The sequence below is a fragment of the Ambystoma mexicanum genome, chromosome 6p (assembly GCF_040938575.1).
Source record: "Ambystoma mexicanum isolate Mex_15411 chromosome 6p, UKY_AmexF1_1, whole genome shotgun sequence".
Lineage (NCBI taxonomy): Eukaryota > Metazoa > Chordata > Amphibia > Caudata > Ambystomatidae > Ambystoma > Ambystoma mexicanum.
The window spans coordinates 741603136-741622774 of NC_090935.1; the positions used below are offsets into that span (position 1 = coordinate 741603136).

At 45.5% G+C, this 19639-nt stretch overlaps 1 protein-coding gene across 2 annotated transcripts in view; it reads left to right on the plus strand.

Moving 5' to 3' along the window:
• Positions 1-19639, plus strand: part of ADGRV1 (adhesion G protein-coupled receptor V1) — a 2479945-nt gene that overhangs the window by 539674 nt on the left and 1920632 nt on the right. For both annotated transcript variants that reach the window (XM_069627623.1, XM_069627624.1), the window contains exons 17-18: positions 6931-7197; positions 13833-13959. In XM_069627623.1, the coding sequence (XP_069483724.1) occupies positions 6931-7197; positions 13833-13959 (394 nt within the window). The remainder of the gene's footprint in view (positions 1-6930; positions 7198-13832; positions 13960-19639) is intronic.

Genomic DNA, 19639 nt, shown 5'->3' on the forward strand with positions numbered 1-19639 from the left:
CCCATAATGAACTTTTTTTGATGTAGAGGTGTGTTTTATGAAGTGTTTTTTATGGAATGTATTGTTTTATGCTTTTATGGCTCTAGCTACCGAATAAAGTTGTGTTTGATCAAAACTTGCAACATGTACCCTTCCTTCAAATCCATTCCGGCCCCAATCTGTTTACTCATTCTATGGTTGACTTGAAGGGAGTAGAAGATACCCCCACGCACACAACCCACCTTCATATTAACCTTGAGCAGGTATACAGTCCCCTCACCCGGGCACTATGCTCACACCACAACCTCACACTTTACATGCTTCTTTCTGAGTGTAACTACTTAAAAGAAAATAACTTTGGTAGCTGCAATCTGCCCTTAATGAGATTCCCCTCCAAACACAGTACCGTATTGTCCATCTCGTCCTTTCAGTTCTGGTTAGTCTGTCCAAATGCCCCAAATGCCCCTGCTCTGCTGCGGGTGGCCTGTATGAGGAGGTTTGCCCTTCAGGGGAGCAGTTCCAGCCAAAGGTCAACAGCAAACAACAGCAAACAAACCCGTACTTTCCTCCATTGTTTTGATGGGCTTTGGCAACCCTTTCTCTCCCCGTCTGTCCATCTGTCCTCGGGGAGAGCGGATTGCCTGCAGGCCCCCCGGCAGTGCTGGCGGTCTTGCTGGCACCATCAGGGATTTGCTTTTCTTTGCCACCCGCCCCACCTCGCCACAGAGCAGGCTTGCTTACTCCTGCATGGCCATACGCTTCAGCCAGGCCGCACCATGCACGCGGCCTGGGACTTCTCCTACCTCTGGCTACCCGAACTGGCCCACGGTAGGCCTGTAGCCACCAGGCCACACTCTGGTTTGAGTCACTTCCAACACGCGGCCTGGGCAGGGGTATTATTTTCACCCGGGCTGCAGTGCACATGCATATCGGGACTTTCTCTTCAACTGGCCCACTCGGGTTGGCCACCGGGTGGGCCACTGCCTCCCAGGTCATGCTCTTGCTCGGAGACTACCCCACACACGTGGCCCCGGGTGCGGGCATTTTCACTCACCCAGGCTGCTCCCTACACGTGGCCTGGGGCTGTTTTTTTATGCCAGGCTGTAGCTTACAGATGCAGCCCGCTCAGCACATTCAGAGGGCCCTCGCGGGCGCTGGAGGCAGCAAACCTCCAGCCGGCAGCGTTAATCTTCCATTTCCTTTCTTTGCTCTTTCTTGCTTTCTCTATATATCTTCTTCCACTCCCTCCTTTCAACTGCCACCTTCCAACGTGTTTTTCCTTCTCCAGAACGTTGTCCAGGTAAGTCTGTTGTTGCGGGCAGGGGGGACCTGCCCATTGTCCCAAAGTCCAGTGTTCCATGTCTCCCCCATGGTGGGGGACGTGGTACAGTCAAGTAAGTGTAAGTCTCAGTTAAAACACTTAAGCATACACATCTCAACAAAGATACACATTTCCTTTAAAACCCTTTTGTGTCTTGTGTTTCTTCATATATTTATTTATTTATTGTGAACCCCCTTTTAAAGGCCCCATTTGGGCCAGCGGTTACAGACAAATCACAGGATCCTGGCTGAGACCTGACTGGATGTTCAGAGGTAAACTGCTCTCTCTTCTTGCTGAGAGGAAGTTAGTTACTTGTATGAAGAACAATCAGTAGGCAGAATTCTCCAAATGTCCATACTATGCTGCCCATCTCCAATGACTTTCAATGCGCTGGTCCCTGGGCTGCAAGATGGTCTCCATGCAGATTGGTGCGCACCTAGCAAATTCTTCTTACCCACCAAGCTCAATATGTGTGTGCACGTTCTACATTTCTTAACTTGAGACTCGGAGAGGAATTTTGCTTGTTTATGTGTGCTGATTGGAATGATCTAAAACAGGCTGCAACTGTTAAAAGTGCTTTTACTCTGGAGGCCTGAAGGTGTTGGCAACACATTGGTGGTCTGAGGGTGGCAATAGATTTTAAAGCCTCTCGGCTCTGGGCAGGGCAAAATCAATGTAGACACAGAGTTATTTGTTTGATTGAAGTAACCATACGATTGATTCTTGTTCATGGCAACAGCACATTATTGTTATTGTCCCCCCCCCCCATAGAATTGCATCTCTGGGTTAAGTGTTGGATATAAGGTGTACTTTACAGTTTGAAACGGTTTTGGTGTCTATCTTGATACTGTTTTATAGTGATTGAGTCAATCAGGCAAACAGGTTTATTTCGGAATATGGATCTATAAAACTTCGCACAAAATATAAAGAAATATAAAACATGATAACAATACCAAAGAAACCTACAATTCCTTTAGCATGCTGTTTCTAATTCTTAGGGCTGCTTTTGAATAAGTTAACGTCTATGCTGTTGAAGAAGTGTCAGCCTTTAAAATGGAAGGCACATTGTGTAAAATGCAAATTCCTCAATAAAGGGTTAAGGTGGCGAAACAACAAAAAGTCCAGTACATCCTCCGCACTCGTAGCGTTTCATCGAACAGAGTTTGACTCCGAAGGTCATGCAGGGAACCATGTGACTGTCATTGCTCACAGCACTAATGCATTACACTGAGTTGAGGTAATCAGAGAGCATTTATGACTCAACTTGGACCAAAGTAAATCATTTTGAATTGAGTTGTTTGTTAATATCACAAAAAACTATTTAAAGATTTAATAATTTCCCTAAGTTGGCTGTCTGATACAATGGTCTCTGAAAGCCTTGCCTTTAACACGGAGGCAACTTGGTTATTAATAACGCCAGGCATTCAAACTAATTTTAGGGAATTGATCGATCCTAACAGACTGTGTATAGAAGGCAGCCATGGGATCGACAAGCACTCACATTCTGATGCCATCGTATGGGCAAGAATAGCGCAAGTTAAAAGGTGCACTCCCCTTGCAGAATTTCCTGAACCAGAGTGAATGCGGTTCCATCATCAGCTCATCCTCTTAAACAGGAACGCCTTATTGCATAATTTGCAGCTCAAACAAATCGCCCCAAAAGTCTCTCAACCAATTGAATTCGAATATCCCCATAACCCTGCCCCATATTTAGCAATTGCTTTAGCCTTGTGGGTGTGCGCCATGAGCATCGTTGCAGTAGGAGGGGACTTGTACATTTTGGCAAAACAAAACATCTCTCCTATTGCCTATATCATTTTGTGCAATTTCTTGATACAATGTTGGGCCCCACTTCTAAGTAGATGAAAAGGCGAGAACAAGGTCATCTTAAATCTCAGTCAGCCTTAAGATCTCCCTGTTCTCACAGTGATTCTCAATTGAAGCAAAGTGCTTAGGTGTTTGCCACTTGACAATTTCACCCATGCTTATATGTGTATTGCTTTTCCAAGGTGGGCTGCTGGCATATTCCATGCAGGCGTAGAATTGCATTGTTCAGAAACTGGATGAGCATGAGCCTTTGGCCATAGCCCAGATGAAGAGCACTTTCTTGAGATGAGGATTCCTTGATAGCCACCCTCTAAGAAGATACAGACTTTGTGCATCCCATTCTGGTATCCAGCACACAGTGAAGCAGTCAAGGATTACACTTAGACAATAAGTATAAAAATACTGTATTTATTATAAGCCCTTCAACACAGTAAGAACATGAATAGAGCTGCTAATGTTATTCCCACAATACTACTAATGTAACACTTAGTGCAAGTTATATAATTCACCCCCAAATACCTGAAAGGAAAGGTAAGTATTAGACAATTACACCAACAGTCCACAGGGATACGAACCCTAACACGAATAGTCCAACCCCACGTTGATTGGAGCCCTGTGCCCAAAAGTTCATCAAAGTTCTCGAATAGATTTAGGAGATGGGAAAACGTTAAGGAGAGGGTCTTGTGGATATTAAGATTGGTCTGGAAGAATGTCCAAGGAGTTGGTGAGTAAAACACCTTTATGTCTCTTGAAGGGCTTTTAGAACAAGTTTTGCCAAACAAATCAAGGTTCTTCACAAAACTTTAAAGGGTGGCGATAGGGTCACGGTAAGTATCGTTACTACTCACCACCCGGACTCTGATTTTTCCTCATACTTGACAGATTGAGGGAGGGTCACTGGAGTTAGGTTTTCCTGCCATTGGTTCCGTTCGAAGATGCCCAGCAGCTGCGGGTGCAAGAAAAGTTCTGGTCTGGTTCAGGAGCTGTGTGCAACCTCTTGCAGTGGAATATTACAGCAGGTACCAATGCAAGACTCTTCAAGGCACACAACGAAATAGGGGAAACTGGTTCCAGCAACAGCCACTAATGCATGGTGACAGCAGGTGTCTCAGTAGTTGTGGTACTAAGAGGCCTTCTACTTCAAGACCTTTTGTTGCTGGGATGCCACAAATTTGCAGGAAGATGTCTTATGGGACTAACTGGAGACCACCAAAGTTCCAGCCAAAGACACAGCATGGCAATGCTTCTGGTGCAGTAGCCCGAAATGGAGTTGGTCAGCCCACTGGTTTGCCCAGGGACACTTCTGAAGACTCCAAACTGCAAGAGAAGATTTCAAGACTGGTTGGACCCAACAGTCCAAAGAGTCGAATCACCTGCGAGGGTCTACTAAGATCATTAGCCAGACAGGGCTCCACTGGAACAGCAGCAAGAGTTGGTTGCCTGGTCACTTCAGGACGGGTACACATGTCTTCCTTCATCTGCACAGCTACACAGTATACTTGGCTCCCCTTCAGATCTGCTGGAATAGCTGCAGGACCCCTCTTCTTATCGCACATTCAGGTGAGCAACGAAACCTAGCCAACCAATAGAAGATCAGCCCTCTCACACACACACACGCACACACCCCAGCAGTGGTCCAATCAGGTACCACTGTGGGTGAAACTCATGCATACACTTCAGACTTCCAGAAAGCAGTTAGAGGACTGGGACCGGCCAGTCCCAACCCACACCTGGCTTCCAACACACATGGCCTGCACTACCCCACAAAAAGTACTGCTTTCCTGGGCAAATGCATGGCCAAAAAAGGAAATTCCTGACCTGGCAAGGCAGGAAGAAGGCCAAATAACAAGTGAAAAACCTTGTGGCAGAGCCATGTTAGTACACTAGACACAGTTAGTAGCCAAATGCAGTAAATGCGAGTAGGATAACTTGAAATACTGTAAAAATTGTAGAAATGTGACCAGCTTGTCTTTAGGAACATTTCAAATTAACCAAAAAATATTTGAGTGTGAATTTAGGGTGACACAAAAGTATCCTCATTGCACTCCATTGGAAGATGCCTTGTGCAACATGAAAAAGTTACCCAAAATTGATAACATGTCATAAGAAAACAGGAAACATAGTTTCCCAGTACTGACAGTCTGAAGGACTATTCACTTTCCCCCATAACAAGTGAGCAAACGGCCAGTGGAGTAAAGCTGAAGTGCGCGCATTAATTTGGTGCGCAGCTCAGCTGTATCTGGTGCTGCACACAGGTGAGCTGCAGTAAAATCGATAAACTCTTGGAAGTGGAAGTTCTCTCGCATTAATGCTATTCTGCTCTCCTCTCAAGAAAAGCCACCAAAAGGCTCCAATTGGATGCCTTGATGGGATGAAGCATGGACTAGACAGATGTCTTGTATAATCCAAAGTGTGCAGGATTCATGAGGCTCACCTCGGTTATCGCTGGTGGCGGTCGGTTTTGGATGTAAGGTTGGGCTTGACTGGCTTGACCTTAGTCTTTGGTTCATTGGGTCCAGACAATATGAATTCTGGGATAATAGTATAGAGAATGATTATTTCCATGATTCATGCATTTTCATATTCAGCTTTCCTCATACTCACGCAGAGTACAGTCTTGCCTAATGCTACCTTTCTGGTGATTCACTTAAGCATGGTTTGAAAGCTGTTTCAGGTTTCGGCTGCAGATGTGAATTTGTTTACCCATATTGTACTTCTAGATCATTTCATTCGTATCTGTGAGGCATCTGTGTACAGTTCTGCAGGACAATTCTGATAGTTATGTATAGTCATTTGACTGGTAACAGTGGTAATTTATTTGATCGTTTGGAATCTATTCCAAAGAACTATTTTTCCATTCTTTGTCTGTTATAATCCTTTTGGTCAAGTTTTTTTTTATCTGCTCAGGTATATGGTTCAGCATTTATTCTCTAACATTCACCATTCATTGGCTGAGTAATATACCCATGCACTTTCCCACTTAGTGCCTTTACTTTTGAAACCATCCAAAGGGGTCAGGTACCATACAGGAGTACATTTATTATTATGACACTATCGATTCTAACACAAATTGAGTGAGTGAGTGTTAACGTCATTGAGGGGTGCAACCATGGCTAATGTGTGCGATGTGTAATTGAGTTTTGGGGTACTGTTGAATGCTTCTTATTGTGGAAGAGTTTTGATACACCTGCAATTGCATTGGTTTTTGCCATGGTAGCTATCTAGCGATATGCTTTTGTGACTGGGTGCACGTTTTGACTGTGTCCAATATTGAATACTTCTAATGTTTTGGTTATTGTGGGCATGTGCATAGATTCTTAATGGTGAAAACTAAATGTAGGTCATTACCTAGTTCAAGTAAGGAAATGTGTACATCAGAATGGTACACATGGGTGGTGACACTCTACAGTAACCTCAAACACACAACATTGTACTGGAAACCTATTGAATGAGTTTGAGTGTTAGTATATGATCTACTGTTAAGGTTTTTTCCCCTGCCGATGACGTAAACCTCCTGTGAATGATTTCCATACCTTGAGTCCATGGTTTAATTTCCCTGAAGATCGCTCCTCACTCATTTCATCAATTCTGTTACAGAGGCGTGTTACAGCAGGCTCTACCGTCCGACTCGTGTCTGAAGGGTAAATCCTTCGCCGCAGTGGCAGTTGGTGTCTTAAGACCTTCTTTCAAATGCCATTTTATAAGCAAGTTTACTTTCACAAAAGGGTAAACAAATGTTGGCCAAACCGATGTCGCTACCACAGAGTTTTCACAACATTCTTATTTCGTTTTTACATTTTTAGATCCCATTGTTGTAAGGGTCCAAGAAGGCGGAATGTCTAACTTCACAGTTATGAGAAATGGATCTGCTGATTTTTCTTCAACTGTCATGTACGCCACAGTTAACGGAGGGGCCTCTGCAGAAGAAGGAGACTTTACCCCTATTTCACTGGGAGAGTTCATTGTGTTCGAAGTGGGAGACAGAGAGCACAACATATCTGTGTTTACGAATGAAGACGACGTACCTGAAACAGATGAGCCGTTCCATATCATACTCTACAATGCAACAGGTGAGAACAGTAACTGAATGGATGTCTACCTCACCTGTCCTCATGGTGGAACAATAGATAATAGTTTAATAGGCTAGAGATCGCCAGACATATTTATTTTGGAACAAAGCCTTTTCTAGAAATTGGGATTGAATACTATAGAGGGACGTAAATTGATGTGAGGTCAGGGGATTTAAGCAAGTAGAAATTGTGTACATTTTCCAGATGATGGTTCTGATAGCTGGTCTCATAGTGGGAGGAAAGATACATTGCACAAGGTTTGCAAGGCTGTGCCACTGGAGGTTGCATACGAGACCCTGGTGAGTGCAGTTAAAATGAGGGAAGATAGCGCCACAGTGGTTAGGAGGTCCTAACAATATTTCCGTATGGTTCTATCTCAAAGTAGACAGTTTAAAGGCAAAGATGATATGAGGTGTGATTATGGATATGATTCAACATTAGCAATGAATAATTTTGATTGAAGAATCAGGTATATTATATACTGCAAAGCATATCTCCTTTAAGACATCACACATATATCTCAAAAAGAATGAAATCTAAACCACATAAGAAGATAGCCCTTATGTATCTTCAAAATGGTGTACTTATACCTGAATGCATTGTCTGATTGCCCAATTTGTACATGCCCTGTCCTAAATATAGACATGTATTTTTGTATTTTTTATTTGTATTTTTATTTCATTTATATAGTGCCTTACTTCAAACAGATCACAGGGAAATTAGGTGGTCTTTAAGTCTAGATTTAAATAGAGAAGACCAGGTACAGACTGAAGAGACAGAGGGAGAGCATTCCAGTGTTTCAGAACTAAGAGAGAGAATGAGCAAAAGCGAGAGGAAGCACAAGGAGGGTACGAGACAACTAGAAGAAAGAGAGATTGCAAACAAAGAGTATGCGAAGGAGAGTAGAAATAAACAAGTGAGGAAATATTGGAAGGAGCTGAGCCCTGGAGGCATTTAAAGACAAGACATAAGAAGTTGACAGGTATACGGGCATTGCAGGACAGCCAGTAGAGGTGGTGCAGGGCAGTAGAGATAGAATCTTGGGGGGAGAGATAGAAAAGGATATGAATGAAAGAAGATTTGATAGAGGGAAGAGGAGCAAGTCTATAAGCAGGTAGGCCAAGGAGCAGTAGAAAAGATGATAAAAGACAAGGGAAGTGATGAGAACTTTGGTAGCATGAAATTTAAGGAAGAAGCAAGCCTTTTAGATATTAAAAAGTTGGAAGCGACAAGAGGCAGAGACAGAAGACATGTGAGAAAGGGGAAGAACTCGGGAGGATTGGCCAGCCCAAGAAACAGAGATGTATGAGGTAATAAGGTAAGATTGAAAACAGTCTAGAACAGAATTCGGGAAAACGAAGACAGGCAAGAGAGGAGAGGCGAACTGAGTGATCCACCACATCGAAAGTGCCTGAGAAGACTAATGGAACAAGAAGAGTGTCACGTGCCTGCCATCCTGGAGCTTGTGGAAGCCCTGGAGGTTTGGGCGCCATTAACACTGCACACCACGTTTTCTTTATACGTGCTTCAGTGGTCTAGTGTTCAACTGTTATGGCCACCACCTATCATCATTTAGGCACTCTGTGATCAGAGCCTGGTGCGTTGCAACCCCTGTTTTTGCACTCCTGCTCTTTGGGGCACTGATGCTGTGATTTCCGTTCCTTTTCAAAGTGCTTCTTTCGCTCTGCGCTTTCTCTCCTTTCCGTGTTATCCTCTCTTGGTCTATCTTTCTCGTGGTCTCTGCAGCGGTTTGCCCTTCTGTGTGCAATCTGGGCTCTCCTTTCTCCATTAGCAGCATTTCCTCATCAGGCTGCTGGCATTACGACTATCCCTCTCTCCCTTCCACTACATACCTTGGATTAATAGTATACTTACCATCGACTCATCCCTCTGAACTCTGGAAAGTGCTTCATACCTCTGTGCCTGAGATTTCCACGTTGCATCTTCAAAGCCACCAGAGGCTGCTGTCTTACCATTCAAGAAGTTTTTTCCTCCGAAAGGCTTCCTCTGGAAGGGGAACCTAGCCGGCATCGCTTCAGAAGGCAGGCATACTGGCTTCTCTATGAGGGAGACCTTATCGCTTCAGGAAATAACTGAACACTCAGGGAAAGAAAAGAGGCAAGAATCTTCCCAGCAGCTCGGACGAATCAGAAAAATGGAAGCATGTTTAAAGGAAGAGGAGTAGTAGAAAGTGAAAGATCAAAGAGAGAGGTGGGTAGACCATTGGGATCAAGGAGGATTGGAGAGAGTCTCCAGGAGCAGCAGTGGGATGGCCAAAGGTAAGACAAGAAGTAATAGAGAAGAGAGAAGGTAGAAAAGAAATCGAAGAGTGATCTTAGAGGAAATGTAGTTAGCAAAGTCAAGAGCAGAAAAGAAGGAAGGGGAGGCAGGATCATGAGGGGAGGGAGAGAGAACATGCTTTAGGTCAAGAAAGAGACAACAGGGATGTGATGTGAGAGAATCAAAGAGGGAGTTAATGTAAAGTTGCTTTGCAGAAAGGAGAAGAGCATCATAAGGGGTGTGAAGAGATGAGATATGGGCCAACTCAGAGGCTGCCCAGGTCTTGTACAAGCATTGCTCGTCGCAACGTAAAGTCTGCCTGGTTGCACGAAGAGGAGGGTTCAACCAGGGTTTGGATGGGTTGTGTGAAGGGAAGAAGAGAGTAGACTGACGTGGAAGGTCGAGAGTGTTCGTTGAACAGTCAGAGAGAAGAAGGGAACCAGGGTCTGTGGATATAGAAGAAACGAGTTTGAGAGAATTAACAATTGAAGTGAGAGCAGACATAAAAGAAGCAATAGCAAATGAGCAAAAGCCAAGCGATAGAAGCCAGCAGAAGAAGGGGTGGGTGGCGAAGAGGGAGGGGAAGGGAGAGGGAAAAAGAAATCAGATGATGATCAGAAGACAGGAATGGTAGTACTGATACAGAAGACGAGAGGGAAATAGTTGAAAAGATAAGGTCCAGTGAGGAACTGGAAGTATGGGATGGAGGGGTAGGAATTTGTGAGAGGTGATATAAGTCAAGACTCGAGAGAAGATGGACAGAAGCAAGAGGAAAGATAAAGATTAACGTCGCCTAGGAGAAGCAAGGGAAAATTCACATATAGCAACAGGGCCTTGAGGACGGTCGATTAGTACGAAAGCGAGGGATGAAGGGGAGGAGGAAATAGAGTACTGACATTCAAAATACAGAAAAGATGAATATTAAGGATGGAGGAGGTGATACAGACAGGACAGATGAAGCGGGGAGTATGGGAAGAGAAGGAGAAAGCCATGCTTCAGTAAGGCAAAGGACGTGCAAGTGGAAACGAGAGATGAAATCGAGAACAGAGTGAGCTTCATTGTTGATTGATCGGGAGTTCCAAAGAGCGATATTGAACGATAGCGAAAGATTAACAAAAGGGCGGTAGATAGGATTATCATATTTGCGAGAAGTAGGAAGATGATGGAGAGGAACTGGAATGGAAATGAGCTGGCGTAGAAAACGAGGGAAAAATACAGTACATGAAGAGTCACTAGAAATATTGCAATAAGGTGAAAAATGGCTACTCCATGATAGAAGCAAGCAACTAAGATCTCCATCTGAGGTGAGAAAGGGTCGTAAGGAAGGCCAGGAGTCAGAGCAAAGAAAAGATGCTGGCAAAATGGCAGGGGGAAAACCAGGGGGGAGCCAATGAACGGTGGTAGAGAGGAAAGCAAGGCAGATTGACAGAAGAGATAGAGCTCCCATCAGCCGACAGCATCTCACAGCGGGACTTTGCCCGGACTTCGCTGGGGCTTTGCCCTGGAAGGCAGTATTCATACACTTCCTGGGGGTGGTGGTAGGACTGTGGGCATGGCAGGGTCAGAGGTGGCAAGCAGTGAGGAGTCTGGCCAAACAAACACCACAGAGGAAGTCTGAGGCACCAAATGGTGCTTCCACACACCGTGTGCACAGCAGATGGAGAACTGGTAGGAGACAAAGTCTGCAGCCCAGGCACACAAAGTCACACACCACAGGTAGGATCCTCAGCAACAGCTGACAGTGGGACTTTGCATGGACTTCAATGGGTCTTTCCCCCGGAAAGCAATATTAATACACTTCGGGGCTTGGGGCGCATGTGGTGGGAGGCACTGGGGGCGTGGCAGGGTCAGAGGCAGTAGGCGGGGTGGAGCCTGGCCAAACACACACTGCAGAGGAAGTGTGAGGCACCAGGGTGTGCTCCCAGTGCACCTCGTGCACAGCAGGTGGAGAGCAGGAAGGAGACAAAGTCTGCAGCCCAGGCACACAAAGCCACACACCACAGGTAGGATCCTCAGCAGCAGCCGACAGCAAGACTTTGCCTTGACTTCGCTGGATCTTTCCCCTGGAGGGCGATATCAATACACTTTTTATGGTAGGGCTGAGGTGTGGCAGGGTCAGAAGCAGTAGGCGGGGAGGAGTCTGGCCGAACAGACACCGCAGAGGAAGTTGAGGACACCAGGATGTGCTTCCAGCACACTCTGTGCACAGCAGGTGGAAGACTGTAGCCCAGGCACACAAAGCCACACACCACAGTTAAGATCCACAGCAGCAGCAGACAGCGGGAATTTGCTGGAGAAAGTACATGCAACCTATGACAAACAAAAATCAAAACCAATTGTTCTTATACTGAAATGAATCATGAGTCTCATAGCCATGGCGTCTCAGGTTCTCTGACGCAGCCTACCCGAGCTCAGTTCGAATGTGCAGGGGAACACAACAGAGCTAATTCATCAGTAATGCAAAGTGCAGTTCAAGGAGTGAAGCGTTACAGCAGCTATCTGAGTGACAGTTACTTTGAACCAGCATTTATTTTATAGAGGCATAGTTCTTCCTCCTGTTTTTGTTGTATATTATGAGGGGCAAAAAGTGACATAATTCAAAAGAGACGTATCTGTGGGCATGGCTCAATTCGGTGGGGAAACAGAACATGCAGGGGTCAGAGGTGAAGGTGGTATAGAGCAGGCAGGGTGGGACACTATTGGCACAGATATGGCTTCATCTCTCCCTTCCTTGCCTCCTTGCTTTGCCTCTCTCTTCCACGTCTCCACTCACCCTGCGAACAGCCCTCTCGCAATTCTCATGCCATGCCTCCTCGCTTACTAAATTGTTTTCACAGTTGCTGTCTCGTGTCTCTTCTCTTACTTCCTCGGCCCTCGCTGCACTAGTTGGCAACTCTCCCTTTGTTGTCTCTTCATCTTTCCTTGTGCGCTTGCTTCTATTTTTTCTGTTTGTTTCCCCGTTCACTTGTTCTCTTATCCTTCCACTCTTTCAGACAGGCTGTCAGTTAGCCGCTCCTTCTTACCATCGATGTTCTTTCATATCTTCTCTTCCTTAGTGGCCCCCTCTCTATGCATCACCTCCCTTTCTTGGCCCCCATATCACGTCTTTGGCTCCTGCCCTTTCCTTTTTCTCCCACATTCTCTCTCATTTATATTGTCTACACCTCACTGGTCATTTCTTGTGCACACTCTATCTCCTCTTTGCTTTCCTCGTCTGTCGGTTACCAGGAAGGGTCATTTTCGTCTGGGCCCAGGGTTGCTGCTGGTTTCCTGTGCAGTTTTAGGAGTGCTGTATCCGGGTCCTAAGAATGATGCTGCTCCCACTCCCAGCCCTAGGACCAGGCAGTGAGGCAGCATCTTCTTTGGCACCAGGTTAAATATGTATATTCTTTTTAATAGAGGGATCTGGCATCATCATATTGACTGAATTAGTTGCCAAAATGGTGCACAATACAGTAAAGAAAAAGTAGGTTCTGAAAAGCAAATCACTGGGATGAGTTGCCTGAGAATTCATAAAGGCCAATGTACAAATATGCGGAGTTGAGTGGAAGGTCTCACATGCCATTTATGGATGGCGTGAAAGGGGCATGGGTAGATCACAGGTTCTTTTTCAAAGGTAGGGGTGTGAAGTGTAGCATCTGTGTTACTCATTGCAAATGTCTGGGTACAACAGGTCTCTGCTTCAGGTGTAACACGTCACTGAAGAATTAAACTAGGATATAAACCTGCAATCTGCAGGTTGTACATGTCTCTCTTCAGTTGGAGAAATGACCCACTAAGCTGTCATATTGGATTCAAACCTCTGACTTGCGGGTGATACACAGATCTCTTCATTGCAAAGATGAACCCATCCCAAGGTGCTTCTGGTAATAATGACTTTAGAGGTGGGCAATATCGGGATGGTAATAGCCTGACGCTGTCGTTGTTAATTCGGTCTTTACCACCTGGTACAGGCTGCCAATCAAGACATTATTGCCTAAGTGAAAAATGAGGAAAGAGTCGTTTCATAAGCAAATCCCAAACATCTGTGTAGGCAATCGGTTTCTTACTTTGAAACATAACAATATTGAAAAGATTTTACCTTCAAATAAATGTTACAATGTGTTAACATAAATTCACATTAATTTCAGGGCAATATTAGTAATAGTTTGTATCTCATCTTAGAATCATCCTCCATGCATACCAAATGACCACTCCTGGCTTAGAAACTATTTTATAATACACATTTAGAAATAAACCAAGAGAATAAAACTGTTTTTTTTCTCAGTGTATTCAGAAAGCAAATGCTGTGTTTACCCAGTGATATTGAGCACATTTTTCTAGTTGGTTTAATAAACACTTTCTCTTCTTGTCAGGTGACACAGTTGTTTACGGAAAAGGAAGAGCAACAGTTATCATTGAAGCTAATGACGACCCGAATGGTATTTTCTCTTTGGAGCCCCTCGACAAATCAGTGGTGGAGGGGACATCCAACAACTTCATGTAAGTACTGTTAGCTTCGGGAATGCCCAATAAGGTATCATTTTCCACTAGTTGCATAGAACTATTGGGGATTTTACCCGGATGTGAAACCCCTAGTCTCATCGAGTGACCTCTGCTTGACTTACCTCTCTGCCATCGCCAATATTAATCAAGAGAAAGTAACTCAACCTCCATGCTCTCTCCACGGTGTGGCACCAGGTGAACACTGTGGTAGACATGTGCCATGGTGTGTAGACTGGTGTCATTGGCAATGCAGTATGCAGATAATCACACGGCTTAGTTGGCTGAAGGAAAAACTCGAGAGACAGCGTACAGTTCCCATGCTATTGTATTTGTTTTGTTTTAAATTTCCTATTTATTTTACTTTTTTCAAAATATATTTGCTTTTGCATTGGGAACAGGCATGTGCTACGATAACGGCATGAGAAGTTTAGAACCCAGCCCCATATTGCACAGTGCACACTCGTATATCGACGCCTCTGTGGGCCACACTCCTACAGTGTCACATTGGCAAGGTGGGGTTGAGAGGGGCATCCCATTAAGCACTCATGAGAGCAGGGTTCAAATACCCCCTCCTCCCATGCCTTTTTGGAATTGGCCGTATATTTTTAAAGCAAGCCCTCCCCCAAAGAATCTAATCAAGATACATGTTTGGGGCAGCATCTAGGCTAGGGCAGCATCATCGGCCTACAACCATTTATTTATGTTGAGGGCATAATGGACACAGCCTTTTTTAAAAGACATCATAATCATGAATGGGATGGTTCCAGAGTACACAACGCAAATTGTGCATTATGCAGTACAGTGATCCCAGCCAATCATCTGCACCTACCGTCATGCCTACCGTCATGGTGGAAAAGGGGTTCACTTGAGTTTGAACTCCCCCAGAATCTCCTGCCCTGAATCGAATTGAGTTAATCTGGGCATATTCTAATGAGTTCATCAAGCGTCTCCACAAGCCCACCAACACTGGAGAACTCTTGGAGGGATAGCGACGTTGTGATGGCCGGTCTTCGCCCCAGATACCTGTGCAAGGATGAGAAACCACGGTAAGAAGCTGCTTCCCATGGTCATGACATGCAAAGGGCAATGACCAATGTGTAAATGCTCTGTAATATGCCCCCTGAATGCTTGTACCATTACATCTGGTTACTCAGCTACTCAGCTCTTGTACTGTGCCGGTGACAGAGAAAATATAGTATCATAAAGAAGTAGATAGAGTTCTACAGCGGATGCCAAAGCCTCTGTGAAGGAGGAAAGGGCAAAAGAAGAGTCAGAGTCAGCAGGGAAGGAGGCTTGGTGGCTGCCAGTAATGCCAGGGTCATTATGCAGGAGCAGTGAGTGTACTACAAGGGGGTGGTGCCAGTAGTGTCTTGCAACACTGCTCATACTGCTCAAAAGCGACGAGACATTTGATAAGTATGCTCACGCTCTGCTGACAAGGTTTTCAGGTTATAATCATGCAATAGGAGACCAACACTCTTCTTCCTCTGAGCCACAGGCAGGAGTCAGTGGTGCCTGTACACAGGGCATTGGAGGTGAAAGTGGGTTGCAGTGAGTGGTGCCAAAGGAGCCAGTGGAACCTACATGGTTGTCAGTGAGGTGAAGACGGGGCATGTAGGGTGGGTGTGGGTGAGGCAAGGACTGCAAGGATGGGTGTGTGAGAGGAGAAAGCAGGCACTGTGAGGATGGGTGAGAATGAAGAAAATGCAGGGACTGCAAAGGTGATGGCTCCAAACTGACTCGCCTGACTCACTTCTGCAATTTGTATTTCAAAAGCGGGAGCAGGCACACCCACCTTCCACTCCACCAGCATGCCAAATGATCACTCATGTGACACACTCTGCCGCCAAGATGGATCCAAAGTCTCCTGTGGACCTCCAGCTCGGAAAACATCCACTGCTTACTGGTTACTGTGTGTTGGGAGCAGGGATGGAAAAGTGGCAGCTTTGGCAAACTCAGCAGTTTGGATCTGTGGACCACATGTGCTACTTAGTCAGAATCTTTTCTGCTTGTAACAACATACATGCTGCAGCAGAACACATTTTGGGAAGTAAAAGAAGGAATGGCGAGACAGAGAGAGAGAGCGAGAGATAGATAAAACCCGCTGAGAGAAAGAGGGGGATACTATAGAGCAGAGGTCTTCAAACTGTGGGGCGCGCCCCCCCAGGGGGGCGCGGCCGCGTCCTAGGGGGGGGCGCCAGAGCCCAGCATGAAATGTAAAAAAAAAAAAAATTCTTTTTTTTTTTTTTTTTTTTTTTTTTTTAGATTGGAGGAAATGGGAGGGGGCAGCTCACATAGTCAGACTGGACCATAAAACGGTCTTAGGCACCAATGAAAACATGGGCAGCAGTTGCAAATGGATATTCAGTCCTTTAGTCACAGACTGTTTGAATAGTACCCAAGGGGTTGTTTTTCATTCAAATGTAAACAAATTGTGATATTTAAAGAATATTTATTCAACAACAATGGTCAAAGCTACTAGCTGCATAGTGAAGCAACTCCTCAAACTGGCCCACATTGGCCAAAGAAGTGGCCCATTTTGATTGGCCTACACTAGCATTTTGCATTTTTGGTACAGTCATCGCCCTGTTGCCCTATAGGCCAGCCCAAGTCTGCCGACTGATCCATAATGGGTGAGGGGGCGTCCACCCACTGGCCACCTCACCCATTATGGAGGAACCGAGGAGCCAGCCCAGTGAAACACTGAGCACTCCCTCAGCTGCTTTTTCCAGCTGAGTCAGTGCTCCTGGGCTGGCTGAACTGTCAAAGGGAAACACTGTTTGCCTTTGACAGTTCATTTCCCCAGCCACACATGATCACTGAGCCATGCAACGTTGGGGGCGTTTTGCTTCGCCAGCCTTGCATAGCTCATTGGAAATGCTGGCTGGGGCACTGCATGTATGTATGTGCGAGGGGGTGCTCCTGCGCCTCCTCGCACATACGGGCAGAGCAACCTGGAGCGGGGCATTGTAGCAACCATGCGCAGGCCCCTGCAGAAGGTAAGTTCACGGCGATTTATTTTTTATTTAAATGTGTATGGATGTGTGTATGCTTGTGTTATGGGACTCTGGTTGGAGCAGGATGGGCGGCAGCACTGGGAAAGTGGTGGGAGTATGGTGGGGGAGAGCCCAGGGTCTGTATTGGGAGAAGGGTGCGGTGACGGCACGCAAAAAGTTCATAGCGATTTCTACATACTGTCCATCCGGCACTTTTAGGGGGGCCCGGCCTGCCCGAACTTGGCTCAGGGGGGGCCCGAGCCAAAAAAGTTTGAAGACCACTGCTATAGAGAGAGATAGAGTGAGACATCTGTGGTATAAGAGAGAGAGAGAGAGAGGGGTGGAGCATAGAGTCAGTAACAAACTGACATTGTCAGTGATTGGCATTGTCGGCACTGTGCTGTGTAATGTACTGTACTGAACCCAGGTCATATTCAGGGAAACATTGCATTACTGTAAGTAACAGAAGAAAGAGACAGCGAGAAAGAGAGAGAGAAAGCGAGAGCGCGAGAGAGGCATCTGGGGATAACTGCAGTTATGTACTCTACAGTTACAGAACATGACAAAGGCAGAATTATAATGCACTGTGCCACACTGAATTTCCTCTCAGTGGGATGGTGAAGTTATGGGCGCTGACTCTAGGGGTTGGGGGGCACTGTTATTGAAAGAATTATGTTAGAATACAGACATATTTGGACACATCACCACATACATACGGTAGCATAACACATTATTGGATGTAAGGTTCAGAAGAAAGGACGAAACACGGAGAGAGACAGACAGGCAGACAGACAGAGTCAGAGAATGTGAGAGGAAGGGAGAGAGAGAATGTGGGAAGGGCAGAGAGGAAGTGTGAGACAGACATTGTACTGTAATTCACCGGGCTGTATGCAGGAAAACATATTACTGTAAGTGACAGTATGCTCTAATCAATCGAAGCAGAGTTTATGTGGCAGGACGCAGCCATTTGATAGTGATTTGCTTCCATAGTCGGGTAGCAGTCCAATCTGAAGAAGAATTGTGATACATTGGACTGTTGCCTGGGCTTTAAACACACTGTGGCCTTTTACGTGGGCTACAGCCACATTATAGTACATATTGCAACATCCCCCACAGGTGGGAAAAGCCAAACGTGAGGATGAACAGGTGAGGGGTGGGGGGTCTCCAAAGTGGGGACGAGTGCAGACCGTGGCTGTCTGTTCCTACAGTATCTGTTCTGTTCTGTATCCTATCTAATGTGGGTTAAGGGAGGCACTGCATTGCTCTGTGGCCTTGTCGCCTGATGAAGGGCAGGCGTGCCCATAGTGCCACCTTGTAGCTATCATAGATCTGGGACCTTTAGTAATAATTTGTATATGCAGGCACTGAGATTGGGTTCTTTTAATATACACAACAACACTAGATTTGACAAGGAGAGACTGTGCGCATGCAGGTAGATCATAAGACATTACTGTAGCTTGCTTTACAGGATGTTGGACAGGAAACGCCCTTTCCCCGCATCAGTATGGAAATCCTGAGACCATGGATGCAAGGCTTCTACCCGATGCACGGACTGTACAGCATGCACACATCTTAGCCATAACCTTTGGGGTCTGCAATGACCCCTCACTATTGATAATGCCGCCAAGCTGATGGGAGCTTTACACAAACGATCTTTATTTTGTAGATGTATGATTAGTGTAGTGGCAAGAAAGCTCCTAATTCCAAGGCATATTTTCAATTATGCTTTTCCAGTCTGTGAATGCTGTGACATTATGACCCTGATTAGTGGCATATTTTGCTTTGCAGTAACTGAAACCTTGCTTTTGAGACTTGCCATTCAAGTCATGTCTTTTGAGGGAACAGAAGATGTGTGTACAAGAGCTCAGCTCGTCATCACCACAGACTCCTTGGTTTTCAAAACATTGCTCATTACCTTGGATTTTGAATGCACCTCTGCTGTAAGAGCAGTCAGAGGTAGAGCTGTGAGGGAATTCAAGTGCTGGGCCAGGGTAGGGAGGCTGGATGGCAAGAGACAAAAAGTGTGCCCCAGGTGTAACGTCCACGAACGGCTGACCATCACATGGAGTGCTGGAAAGTCATTGTCACTTTGTAGCCGAGTACAAAGTCAGTTTGTAGTTTAGTACATGGTGACGTATGGTGATTGGTTGAAGCTCATTTACGCCTCTCCAGGCTTCATAGACACAGCACTATTTGGGAATCAGCAGAAACACTCTTCTCCGGTGTTTAAGAGCTGAGTTTGATTGAAACCTGCTCCCGTTCCCTTTGTGATAAGTGTTTATTTTAATTATTTGGTGGTGTTGTTGTGATGTCCCAAATAAATTACAATGCAAAAAGCTCATAAGAACATAATATTCCCTGTAGTAAAACACATGACAAAACAGCCCAATCAAAACAGGAATGCCTATACAATACATACTCAATATATGGTGCAGGTGTAAAATATAAAAAATAAGCAACACATTAAAATGTAACAGTGGTGGTTGGAACAAATAATGATGTTCATTCAGTGGTCGCCCGGTGGATGGGGCTCTCCGGGTTCAAACCTTGTTCCCCAGTCTATCACAGGCATTCCAACTCTCCTCACACTCGTAGCGTGCCCCTGGTCAGGGCCAGCACATGAAGGAGTGGGTGCAACCACCTGCGATGAATGGCAAAAAGCCACTTTATGGTGAAATGAT